This window comes from Bufo gargarizans, chromosome 4 (genome assembly GCF_014858855.1).
Source record: "Bufo gargarizans isolate SCDJY-AF-19 chromosome 4, ASM1485885v1, whole genome shotgun sequence".
Taxonomy (NCBI): domain Eukaryota; kingdom Metazoa; phylum Chordata; class Amphibia; order Anura; family Bufonidae; genus Bufo; species Bufo gargarizans.
The window spans coordinates 241137745-241152095 of NC_058083.1; the positions used below are offsets into that span (position 1 = coordinate 241137745).

The 14351-nt window shown below is 42.9% G+C and overlaps 1 protein-coding gene across 1 annotated transcript in view; it reads left to right on the forward strand.

Annotated features, from left to right (window-relative positions):
- The window catches only part of COL19A1 (collagen type XIX alpha 1 chain), a 280859-nt gene that overhangs the window by 221944 nt on the left and 44564 nt on the right, over nt 1–14351 (forward strand). Inside the window, exon 20 of the mRNA XM_044291116.1 lies at nt 4984–5028. Within this exon, the coding sequence (XP_044147051.1) occupies nt 4984–5028 (45 nt within the window). The remainder of the gene's footprint in view (nt 1–4983; nt 5029–14351) is intronic.

The window sequence follows — 14351 nt, forward strand, 5'->3', positions numbered from 1 at the left end:
TGCCTGTACCTGCTCAGGCCTTACCATCCTTAGAACGGCATTGGGCCCCACCATATATCGCTGTAAATTCTGGCGGCTACTGGGACCTGAGGTAGTTGGTACACTAGGACGTGTGGATGTGGCAGAACGGCCACGTCCTCTCCCAGCACCAGAGGGTCCACTAACACCACCACGACCATGTCCACGTCCGCGTCCCTTACTAGATGTTTTTCTCATTGTTATGGTTCACCACAACAACAAATATATTATTTGGCCCAATGTATTGTATTCAAATTCAGCGGGATATAAATTTGAGGCCTAGTATTTAGGCGCTGGGTGACCGGTATGGATTTAGTGACAGAATTAGACTTGGAAATGCACAGAAGCGTGTGTGTGAAGTTATTCTGAATGACCCAATGTGCACCTTGAATATTATATACCCTTTTTGGGATAGATTTCAAATAGCTCTGATATAGCAGGAACCACTAAATTATGAAATTGCTAAATTGGGAATTGTACTTCAACCCAGAACAAAAAATGTGCTTTGACGGGCACTAAATAACTTTCCCAGCTACAACAGGACAGCGGTAACGAGAGATTTAGAGGGATTTAAATTTGAGGCCTAGTATTTAGGCGCTGGGTGACAGGTATGGGTTTAGTGACAGAATTAGACTTGGAAATACACAGTAGCGGGTGTGTGTGAAGTTATTCTGAATGACCCAATGTGCACCTTCAATATTATATACCCTTTTTGGGATAGATTTCAAATAGCTCTGATATAGCAGGAACCACTAAATTATGAAATTGCTAAATTGGGAATTGTACTTCAACCCAGAACAAAAAATGTGCTTTGACGGACACTAAATATCTTGCCCAGCAACAACAGTACAGCGGTAACGAGAGATTTAGCGGGATATAAATTTGAGGCCTAGTATTTAGGCGCTGGGTCACCGGTATGGATTTAGTGACAGAATTAGACTTGGAAATGCACAGAAGCGTGTGTGTGAAGTTATTCTGAATGACCCTATGTGCACCTTCAATATTATATACCCTTTTAGGGATAGATTTCAAATAGCTCTGATATAGCAGAAACCACTAAATTATGAAATTGCTAAATTGGGAATTGTACTTCAACCCAGAACAAAAAATGTGCTTTGACGGACACTAAATATCTTGCCCAGCAACAACAGTACAACGGTGGGTAACGAGAGATTTAGAGGGATTTAAATTTGAGGCCTAGTATTTAGGCGCTGGGTCACCGGTATGGATTTAGTGACAGAATTAGACTTGGAAATGCACAGAAGCGTGTGTGTGAAGTTATTCTGAATGACCCAATGTGCACCTTCAATATTATATACCCTTTTAGGGATAGATTTCAAATAGCTCTGATATAGCAGAAACCACTAAATTATGAAATTGCTAAATTGGGAATTGTACTTCAACCCAGAACAAAAAATGTGCTTTGACGGACACTAAATATCTTGCCCAGCAACAACAGTACAGCGGTAACGAGAGATTTAGAGGGATTTAAATTTGAGGCCTAGTATTTAGGCGCTGGGTGACAGGTATGGGTTTAGTGACAGAATTAGACTTGGAAATACACAGTAGCGGGTGTGTGTGAAGTTATTCTGAATGACCCAATGTGCACCTTCAATATTATATACCCTTTTAGGGATAGATTCCAAATAGCTCTGATATAGCAGGAACCACTAAATTATGAAATTGCTAAATTGGGAATTGTACTTCAACCCAAAACAAAAAATGTGCTTTGACGGACACTAAATATCTTGCCCAGCAACAACAGTACAGCGGTAACGAGAGATTTAGAGGGATTTAAATTTGAGGCCTAGTATTTAGGCGCTGGGTGACAGGTATGGGTTTAGTGACAGAATTAGACTTGGAAATACACAGTAGCGGGTGTGTGTGAAGTTATTCTGAATGACCCAATGTGCACCTTCAATATTATATACCCTTTTTGGGATAGATTTCAAATAGCTCTGATATAGCAGGAACCACTAAATTATGAAATTGCTAAATTGGGAATTGTATTTCAACCCAGAACAAGAAATGTGCTTGAACGGACACTAAATAACTCGCCCAGCTACAGCACTAGGGACAGATTTAGCTGGATATAAATTTGAGGCCTAGTATTTAGGCGCTGGGTGACCGGTATGGATTTAGTGACAGAATTAGACTGGGATATGGCCAAAAAATAAACAGACTATTGCTGGTTAAATGCACTTGGTGTGACAGCTTCACCCTGATGTAGGCTTTAGCCAAAAAACAACCACACCATTGAGGGTTAAATGCACTTGGTCGCAGCTTGTGCTGGCGCACCACAAGACACAAAATGGCCGCCGATCACCCCAGAAAAATGAGACTGACAAACGGTCTGTGCAGCCTAAAAACAGTGAGCAATTGAGGATCAGCAGCTCAATGATCCACAGCTGCAGATCGATCAGTTAATCAAGTCCTTTGGAGGAGTTAATCTGCCTAATCTCGCCCTACTGTCGCAGCCGCAACCTCTCCCTACGCTAATCAGAGCAGAGTGACGGGCGGCGCTATGTGACTCCAGCTTAAATAGAGGCTGGGTCACATGGTGCTCTGGCCAATCACAGCCATGCCAATAGTAGGCATGGCTGTGATGGCCTCTTGGGGCAAGTAGTATGACGCTTGTTGATTGGCTGCTTTGCAGCCTTTCAAAAAGCGCCAAGAAAGCGTCACAAAAGCGCGAAGAAAGCGACGAACACCGAACCCGAACCCGGACTTTTACGAAAATGTCCGGGTTCGGGTCCGTGTCACGGACACCCCAAAATTCGGTACGAACCCGAACTATACAGTTCGAGTTCGCTCATCCCTACTTATGTGCTATGTGTATACTCATTATCGAGTCTTTTGGTTCAACCCTTAAAAAATGCGATGATGAATCTTTAGTTTTCTAGTCAAAGTAACAAGTCTTGGCTTTTGATGAAAATTTCAGTGTCTGCTCTTATCAAGTTTATGTAGATGAAATTTCATCCATTATTTTTTTTTTCATTTCTTTACCTGGAGGGAAGTAAATGTAACACAATAGTCTTCACATTGCATCTTGCAATAGAAATTGCAACACTTTATTTGTACTTGTTTTGTTCCAGATGATGGATCAGAGGATTGTAGCTGATAATTTATTAGGACCATAGTTATATTCACTTGAGACTGTGTTGCTACATATGACCCAATATTATCACCACCACTATTGTGTTAAATATTTCATGGTTCAGATGAAGCCTCTACTGAATACTTGAGGCACTGAGTTTACACAGTAATTAAATTCTTGTCTATTTTTAGGCATTGCTGTTTTAATATATTTGTAACATTTTGTTTTTAATCGATATTAAGTTTATAACTGCAGAAACTTTGTAGCATGAAACACATTTTGGTGGTTTACCTAGTATGTCAAGAAGTTGATTTGGAATTTATAATGATTAGTGGTGAGGAACCACTGTGTCTACCAACATGGTTTGGCTAAACCTAAGGGTAGTATCCTGGCAATCCCCTGGTATTGGCAATTTAACCCCTTTTGGCCAGTTTCACATTGGCATTTATCTTTGCCGAAACAGCCTGCTGGATCCGTACTACAGTACACACCCATGTGCTGCCAGAAGTCTGCCCGGCCCCATTCACTATAATGGGTAGCGGCATAGATCCGGATCCAGCATGGCAAATATGCTGAGGGACAGGTGGACAAAAAAAGCTGTGTGAACACGGGTGTATACTGCAGTATGGATACTGCAAGCTGTTCCCCTGCTGAAAAACATAAATGTCAGTGTGAAAGAAGTCTTACAGCGATCGGAACTTTGCTACAGGGGAGCCACCAGGCCACTATCTTATGCAGTGGTCCCAGGCCGAGACACTGCCAACACATGTAAACAATACAACACGCCACGGGCAGCCACAGGTGAAGGGAAGTGTCACAGTGCACACATACATAAACCCCGTGCACACCAGACATAGAAAGTGCATACAAACACACACACACATAACCAAAGGCAACCGCACGCATACCTGTTGTCCGCGGCAACCGCACTTGAGGCAAACAACTAAGTGCCCCCAGCTGCGGTTGACACAACACCCAGACCGCGGGCAACTGCATGTGGCTCCCAAGGAGTCACGACCATGAACATGGGCGTGACAGTCTGGGACTGTGGACCCAAAAATGTTGGTAATAGGCTGAGGTTTAGAGGAGAGACCATAGGTATTTCCAGTTTAATTTAACATGCTAAATTCATCTAAGTGTGCCAAAATATAGAATTGTCAATTGTCTGGATCTGGATAATTTTCACTAACTGTTCTGTAGTATTACTGTCTTTTGACCTTACAGAAGCATTTGGAGCCAGTTTGCAAAAAATAAATACAAAACTATTGAAGGAAATACTGAAAAATAAAATACAGATAATATTGGTAGCAGTGAAAATGACATAATGCTTTACAAGGTGTCCATTTTGGTTTCTGATGTCTATGTATGCCAGAAGCTTAGAGTAGCATGAATAATGTACTGCTGAGCAGCCAAGCATTGATTTCAACAAAATGGAGTGTTCCAGAACAGATTTGTATTGCTTGGTGGAGAACATTGATGGCATTATTTGATGCCTGTTTGGATGTTCAGTAAATCTGCTTATGCAATGAAGCATATTACCTGGTTTCCACCGTGAGTTAATCTACAACTACACCAACAATTATGTAAATCAAACATTGTTCCATAGTCTTCAGGAAAGATGTATGGTACTTGTTCATGAACACTACAAAGCTGTCTTTTCCAATCTGTCACCATTTATTCTACTTAAAAGCTTTGCTTCTCAGACTTTAAGGTAAGTCTGATTTACTAGTCATTTTTTATGGTACAGTACCATGCTGTTTAATGTCATTCTGGTCAGTAAGGCAATTACATTAGAAATCAGAAACAACTGAATGCATGTTCTACAGGATCACACAATTTGATTAAACCGTATTTCTTCATTTTAAAAGGGAAGGAACGGAGCCCCAGGTCCTGCAGGAATTCCAGGTGAACCTGTAAGTATGCATATTAAATGTGCTTTGCTACTGAATATTCTAGAGAACTTAGAAGACAGACATTTCAAAGCCCTCAGAACTGTTTTTGCTGATCTTAATTTGGTAGCTATGCTTCCCTAAGGTACAAAGTATAGGTGATTGGAGACCTAAGAATCCCTGGAAAATACTGACACGCTTTTTCCAGTATTACTGAAGAGGCTCAGGGGAGACATACCATATGTTTCTGCTTGTGCTGCATGTTAATGGACCTTCACAACATTAACACCGTGCACAAGTAAATACTTATTTATTACACTAATTCCAGAAAGGCAAAGTTTACGTTAAGTGCTGTGTCTTAATTAACCTCTCTCCTGTCAGGTAAGTCAAAGACTCAATTTTAACTGCAAAATTCATTTTGTATGCTCCAATTGAAACATGGTAAAATTGCATTGCCCCCTGGTATTAGATAATAAAATGTGGTTAAATTGAAATAAAATATAATTATATAGTTGTTCACCTCTTGCGAGCAGCTTAACTACTGAAAGTATGCAAATGGATTTTAAAGGCTTTTGCCTGCGGTACACCATTGTTGTGATTATTGCGGTACTTTATTTATTTGTTTTTATGAAGACTTGTTATATTACTGTACTATACAGGTATTTCACTGGGTAGAAACATTGTTTGTTTTTCCACTATTTCATGTAATAATATATACAGGAGGGACGGAATGTATAATTGTAACTGCAGGGAACAATGTTTTTCTTAATTTGCTGTTTCCACAATGAACTGTAGGTACAACACCATGACAAAAGCTTGAGTTGCCCATCTTTCTTTTGTCGTTAACTTTGGTAGTAGGAAATTGTTAAATATTAATTGTCAACAAATGGACACCATCCAAAATGCTGTTGGATAATGGCATATACTTTCAGTGACAACTTAATGTGACTTGTAAAATATAGAAGCAAGTATACAAAATAATAGAAAGTAAAATGTATGTATCAAACCAGCAAAACTGTGTAACAGGGCAAACAGGGTGCAATAAAGGGAACCTGCCACCGGGATTTGATGTATAGAGCTGAGGACATGGGTTGCTAGATGGCAGCTAGCCCATCCGCAATACCCAATCCCCATAGCTCTGTGTGCTTTTATTGTGGGGGAAAAAACGATTTGATATATATGCAAATTAACCACTTCAGCCCCGCTAGGTGAAACCCCCTTCATGACCAGGCCACTTTTTACACTTCGGCACTACACTCCTTTCACCGTTTATCGCTCGGTCATGCAACTTACCACCCAAATGAATTTTACCTCCTTTTCTTCTCACTAATAGAGCTTTCATTTGGTGGTATTTTATTGCTGCTGACATTTTTACTTTTTTTGTTATTAATCAAAATGTAACGATTTTTTTGCAAAAAAATGACATTTTTCACTTTCAGCTGTGAAATTTTGCAAAAAAAACGACATCCATATATAAATTTTTCGCTAAATTTATAGTTCTACATGTCTTTGATAAAAAAAAAATGTTTGGGCAAAAAAAAAATGGTTTGGGTAAAAGTTATAGCATTTACAAACTATGGTACAAAAATGTGAATTTCCGCTTTTTGAAACGGCTCTGATTTTCTGAGCACCTGTCATGTTTCCTGAGGTTCTACAATGCCCAGACAGTAGAAAACCCCCACAAATGACCCCATTTCGGAAAGTAGACACCCTAAGGTATTCGCTGATGGGCATAGTGAGTTCATAGAACTTTTTATTTTTTGTCACAAGTTAGCGGAAAATGATGATGATTTTTATTTTTTATTTTTTTCTTACAAAGTCTCATATTGCACTAACTTGCGACAAAAAATAAAAAATTCTAGGAACTCGCCATGCCCCTCACGGAATACCTTGGGGTGTCTTCTTTCCAAAATGGGGTCACTTGTGGGGTAGTTATACTGCCCTGGCAATTTAGGGGCCCAAATGTGTGAGAAGAACTTTGCAATCAAAATGTGTAAGAAATGACCGGTGAAATCCGAAAGGTGCACTTTGGAATATGCGCCCCTTTGCCCACCTTGGCATCAAAAAAGTGTCACACATCTGGTACCGCCGTACTCAGGAGAAGTTGGGGAATGTGTTTTGGGGTGTCATTTTACATATACCCATGCTGGGTGAGAGAAATATCTTGGCAAACGACAACTTTTCCCATTTTTTTATACAAAGTTGGCATTTGACCAAGATATTTTTCTCACCCAGCATGGGTATATGTAAAATGACACCCCAAAACACATTCCCCAACTTCTCCTGAGTACGGCGATACCAGATGTGTCACACTTTTTTGCTGCCAAGGTGGGCAAAGGGGCACATATTCCAAAGTGCACCTTTCGGATTTTGCAGGCCATTTTTTACACATTTTGATTGCAAAGTTCTTCTCACACATATGGGCCCCTAAATTGCCAGGGCAGTATAACTACGCCACAAGTGACCCCATTTTGGAAAGAAGACACCCTAAGGTATTCCGTGAGGGGCACTGCGAGTTCCTAGAATTTTTTTTTTTGTCACAAGTTAGCGGAAAATTATGATGTTTTTTTTTTTTTTTTTTTCTTATAAAGTCTCATATTCCACTAACTTGCGACAAAAAATAAAAAATTCTAGGAACTCACCATGCCCCTCACAGAATACCTTGGGGTGTCTTCTTTCCAAAATGGGGTCACTTGTGGGGTAGTTATACTGCCCTGGCAATTTAGGGGCCCATATGTGTGAGAAGTACTTTGCAATCAAAATGTGTAAAAAATGGCCTGCAAAATCCGAAAGGTGCACTTTGGAATATGTGCCCCTTTGCCCACCTTGGCAGCAAAAAAGTGTGACACATCTGGTATCGCCGTACTCAGGAGAAGTTGGGGAATGTGTTTTGGGGTGTCATTTTACATATACCCATGCTGGGTGAGAGAAATATCTTGGCAAACGACAACTTTTCCCATTTTTTTATACAAAGTTGGCATTTGACCAAGATATTTATCTCACCCAGCATGGGTATATGTAAAATGACACCCCAAAACACATTCCCCAACTTCTTCTGAGTACGGCGATACCAGATGTGTCACACTTTTTTGCAGCCTAGATGCGCAAAGGTGCCCAAATTCCTTTTAGGAGGCCATTTTTAGACATTTGGATCCCAGACTTCTTCTCACGCTTTAGGGCCCCTAAAAAGCCAGGGCAGTATAAATACCCCACATGTGACCCCACTTTGGAAAGAAGACACCCCAAGGTATCCAATGAGGGGCCTGGCAAGTTCATAGAAATTATTTTTTTTCGCATAAGTTAGCGGAAATTGTTTTTTGTTTTTTTTTTCTCACAAAGTCTCACTTTCCGCTAACTTAGGACAAAAATTTCAATCTTTCATGGACTCAATATGCCCCTCAACATATACCTTGGGGTGTCTTCTTTCCAAAATGGGGTCAGTTGTGGGGTGTTTGTACTGCCCTGGCATTTGAGGGTCTCCGCAATCATTACATGTATGGCCAGCATTAGGAGTTTCTGCTATTCTCCTTATATTGAGCATACAGGTAATGAGATTTTTTTTTCCGTTCAGCCTCTGGGCTGAAAGAAAAAAATGAACGGCACAGATTTCTTCATTCGCATCGATCAATGTGGATGAAAAAATCTCTGCCAAAAAAAAAAAATGGAGGGGAAAGGCGTCTGCCAGGACATAGGAGCTCCGCCCTACATCCATACCCACTTAGCTCGTATGCCCTGGCAAACCGGATTTCTCCATTCGCATCAATCGATGTGGATGAATAAATCATTGCCGTGATTTTTTTTTATATATATATATATATATATATATATACAAAGTGCTTGCCAAAGCATAGGAACGCCGCCTCCTCCTCAGCTCGTATGCCTCGGCAAACGTATCTGTCACTGCAGAGGAGAAAATCCCGTCTTGCAGCGCCGCATACACCGACTTGCGTGTAATCTGACAGCAGCGCAATGCTTCTGTCAGAATGCACATCGGTGCTGCAGCTAGTAGATCGGTTGGTCCACCTGGAAGGTAAAAAAACAAAAAAAGAAAAAACCAGGCCACAACGCAATAATTTTATTAACTTTGGAACAGAACATGTAACTTTAACTTTTGGAACTAAACATTAACCTGTTTGCTTACTGGTGTTTTTTTTTTTGTTTTTTTACCTTTATAGAACAAACCTCTCCTTCCCCATGGGTCAATGTGCAAAGCGCAAATCGCCCAAAGATGTGGCGAAGTGCGTTATGCACTTTGTCCCATGTGAAAGGAGACGTTTGCAGCAGCTGTGAGTGAATGGGCCCTAATAGCCCTGTGTGCCTATCCTGGTGAGATGATCCCTATGCTAGGTGTACCTGTGTGTGGTACTTTCGGAAACACTCCCCTAAGCATAGGGCAGGGTGGTCGGGACAGTCAGGACAGAAATAGCGGGTTTCACGCCTTATTCCACTCCTGCTACAGACACGACATTTTTTTCGGGGTGGCGGTCGGTTTGAGGTACCAGCAACGACACTGGGGAAGTGTCGCTCGTGTAGACGGCTAACTACACTGGTGGATGGGGCCACGGAACCTCCTGGATACAGGAGGTTCGCGATGATCTCTTCCTGAAATTTGAGGAAGGATCCAGTTCTCCCAGCCTTACTGTAGAGAACAAAACTATTGTACAGAGCCAATTGAATTAAATATACAGACACCTTCTTATACCAGCGTCTGGTGCGTCGGGAAACTAAATACGGAGCCAACATCTGGTCATTGAAGTCGACCCCTCCCATGTGGAGGTTATAGTCGTGGACTGAGAGGGGCTTTTCAATGACACGGGTTGCTCGCTCAATTTGTATTGTCGTGTCTGCGTGAATGGAAGAGAGCATGTAAACGTCACGCTTGTCTCTCCATTTCACCGCGAGCAGTTCTTCGTTACACAGTGCGGCCCTCTGCTCCCTTGCAAGACGGGTGCTAACAAGCCGTTGGGGGAAGCCCGCGCGACTAGTTCGCGCGGTACCACAGGCGCCAATCCGTTCTAGAAACAAATGCCTAAAGAGGGCCACACTTGTGTAGAAATTGTCCACATAAAGATGGTACCCCTTGCCGAATAAGGGTGACACCAAGTCCCAAACTGTCTTCCCACTGCTCCCCAGGTAGTCAGGGCAACCGACCGGCTCCAGGGTCTGATCTTTTCCCTCATAGACCCGAAATTTGTGGGTATAGACTGTGGCCCTTTCACAGAGCTTATACAATTTGACCCCATACCGGGCGCGCTTGCTTGGGATGTATTGTTTGAAGCCAAGGCGCCCGGTAAAATGTATCAGGGACTCGTCTATGCAGATGTTTTGCTCAGGGGTATACAAATCTGCAAATTTCAGGTTGAAATGGTCTATGAGGGGCCGAATTTTGTGGAGCCGGTCAAAAGCAGGGTGGCCCCTGGGACGGGAGGCGGTGTTGTCACTAAAGTGCAGGAAACGCAGGATGACCTCAAATCGTGTCCTGGACATAGCAGCAGAGAACATGGGCATGTGATGAATCGGGTTCGTGGACCAATATGACCGCAATTCATGCTTTTTTGTCAGGCCCATGTTGAGGAGGAGGCCCAGAAAAGTTTTAAATTCGGAAACTTGGACTGGTTTCCACCGGAAAGGCTGGGCATAAAAGCTTTCCGGGTTAGCGGTGATAAATTGTGTGGCATACCTGTTTGTCTCTGCCACGACTAAGTCTAAAAGCTCCGCAGTCAAGAACAGCTCAAAAAATCCCAGGGCCGAATCGATCTGAGCTGTCTCAACCCGAACTCCAGACTGGGCGGTGAAAGGGAAAACTACGGGTGCGGCTGAAGTTGGGGACTGCCAATCAGGGTTTGCCAGCACCTCTGGGATTCTAGGGGCTCTACGGGCACGTCTTTGCGGTGGCTGCGACGGGGTCACTACTGCACGTGCCACCGTACCAGCTTCAACTGCCCTTCTGGTGCTCGCTACTTCACCAGGTTGTACGGCAGTGCTGGTACTAGGTCCAGGAAGGGCTGGGCTGCTGGTGTATGCCTCACCACGTAATCCGACAGCACCAGCCCCACTCTGCTGCTCTTGAAGCGGATCCTGCGCAACCTGCGGTCTAGCGACACGGGGCCGGGTACGCCTGGTGCTATCAGGGACCTCATCCTCCTCGTCCGAACTTTGGGTCAGAGAGCCACTGCTTTCTACAGGTTCGTATTCTGACCCGCTGGATTCATCAGATGAGGGTTCCCACTCCTCATCCGACTGGGTCAGAAGCCTGTAGGCCTCTTCAGAGGAATACCCCCTGTTAGACATGTGGGCAACTAAATTTCGGGGTATTCCCTGAGACTACCCAAGAAAAAAAAAGCAAGCCTGTCTTACAAATGGGAGGCTAGCGAAGTACCGGAGGCTGCTGCGGTTGATAAAAAATATTAAAACTGATTTTTTTATCGCCGCAGTGCGTGTAAAGTGAATGTGCAGCGATCAAAAAAAATAATTTTTTTTTGTCACTGCGGTGGGGCGGGCGTGGGTGTACGCACGTGTGGGCGACCGATCAGGCCTGATCGGGCAAACACTGCGTTTTGGGTGGAGGGAGAACTAAAGTGACACTAGTACAATTATAGATCTGACCGTGATCAGTTTTGATCACTTCCAGATACTATAAAAGTACAAATGCTGATTAGCGATACGCTAATCAGCGAATAATGGACTGCGGTGCGGTGGGCTGGGCGCTAACCGATCCCTAAACTACCTAACCAAGGGGCCTAAACTATACTGAAACCTAACGGTCAATACCAGTGAAAAAAAAAAGTGACAGTTTGCACTGATCACTTTTTTCCTTTCACTAGTGATTGACAGGGGCGATCAAAGGGGTGATCAAAGGGTTAATTGGGGTGATCTGGGGGCTAAGTGTGGTGTAGTGGGTACTCACAGTGATGTGTGCTCCTCTGCTCCTCTGCTGGAACCAACCGACCAAAAGAAGGAGCAGAGGAGCACAGCAGCCATATAACCCCATCATATTTACTAATATGTGGGGTTAAATGGCTGCTGATTGGATTTTTTAAAAATCAGCAGCCTGCCAGCCAATGATCGTGGCCGGCAGGCTGCTGACGAAATACTTTGCTTCGAAATGCCGGCCCGCGATGCGCATGCGCGGGCCGGCTGTGACGTAATCTCGCGTCTCGCGTCTCGCGAGAAGACGCGCCGATGCGTCCAGGAGGAACAAATCAACCACCTCCCGGACGCATCGGTGCGTACAGCGGTCGGGAGGTGGTTAACCTGAGATGTGTCCTGTACATGAGATGAGTCAGGGGCAGGACTCATCTCAGGTTAATTAGCATATGTATGAAATCTGTTTTTTTACACAATAAAAGCACACAGAGCTATGGGGACTGGGTATTGCGGATGTGTTAGCGGCTATCTAGCAACCCATGTCCTCAGCTCTATACACAAAATCCTGGTGACAGGTTCTCTTTAAAGATTAAATAATAGTTACCATCTAAAAACAGTATGAAAGTAACATAAGCAGAAGAAATTGAAAAAAGTTTTGCAGATTTGTGCACTTTCAAAGTTACAAACTCAGTCTTTTCAGTCTTGAAAAAATGCACTCACCTGCTTTCTGCCACTATGTTCTAGCTCTGTGGGCCCCTTCATTGGTCTACCAGCTCCCATCCTGTAAAAATATGGGTGGATGGGGTCACCTGTGCCACTGCAGCCAATGACTGGCATCAGCAGTGACAGTTCTCCAAATGACATGTGATCAAGCAGAGACATGCCACTTGGGGACACAACACTGCTAAGGCCAGTCAGCTGCAGCGATGCACATGACCCTGTTTGCCCAGAGGATTACAGGATGGGGACCTCAAGACTGCAGAAGGGAGCCAGAACAGAGCAGCAGGGAACAAGTGAGTATGTTTTTTACAACAGGTATAGCAGACTAGGCTTGACATGTAAAAAGGTGCACATAACTGGAAAAATACTTTAAGGTTTTGTATCCTGCATCTTACCACTAAAATTCCGTTAAGGGCCTTTCACACCACAATTTTTAGTGTCCATGAGAGATCTACTGGAAATCAAGAGGATTCCTCAACATATTTCAAACATATTTACATATACAGCAGCATCTGTCACCTACAAGCTTCCATTGAAAAAAAATAACTATGCATTATTCCACACAGCAAAAAATAGCTCCAATGGAGGTCAAAAAGACATTCCTTTGTCCTTTATTGGGTGAACGATGACCTAAGGATAAGTAGGCTTATCTAGTGATAGAGGTGTTCTAGATCACACAACACTCCAATGTCTGAGTTAAACGGCAAGCATCAAAAATAGTGCAGACCCTGCTGCTGCCCCTAAAAGTGGCATAAATCACACATGGAACACCAGTCTCTAGCCCTTACAGCGCCATCATCTAATGCAGATATAGGAGTGTTGTGTGAACTAGGACTGTATAATATCATTCACTTCAGTCACCTGTAGCAATTACAAGTCCACACCGGGAGATCTGCTCAACCCAGCACTGACAGTCTTTCAAACTTGCAGACTTGTGTTTTCTTTTTACCTCATTGTGCCAATAATATATGTGAGTGAGCAATAGAAGTCATACTCACAAGTCGCCGGTACAAAACCTTTTGTTTCTTTTATTTCTTTACTTCATTCCAATATAAAATGGTACATAATGAGGGACTCTGAGACAGACATCGTTCACAGCTCCTCCCCTCCACGCGACGTTTCGGGAGAACAGGCCCCCTTACTCATGTCTGTCTCAGCGTCCCTCATGATGTACATTTTTATATTGGAATGAAGTAAAGAAATAAAAGAAACAAAAGGTTTTGTACCAGCGACTTGTGAGTATGACTTCTATTGCTCACTCGCATATATTATTGGCACAATGAGGTAAAATGAACACACAAGTCTACAAGTTTGAAAAAGTGAGAACTAGGACACCACCAGACAAGTGACATCTGAATATAGTCATCAGCAATGCATCACTTTTCATCTGCTCGCTACTTAGAGGTAGTGAGTGAAACATCTTGGATACACTGTCTCGCTATATGCCCTGCATGTGTAGCCTTGGAAAATGTCATATTGACTATATTAGAGACTTGCTTCTTGTACATCTTCATTCTCAGCTCCACAAGAAACCAGACTTGTGCTATATCCAGGCACTGTATGCCAACTGTACTTAATATTAGAGCTCATATACAGGGACATAAAAGATTCCAAACAGGCTTTGTTATAAACAGTCATAATTCAGCACCCCTAGAGGTGTATGTGGTTATATTGTACTTCTGCATGCCTTGGACTTCATATAAAGAATATACATTATTCAAATGTAGCATCTGGTTGCTGAACTTGACAAGCTTTGCCGC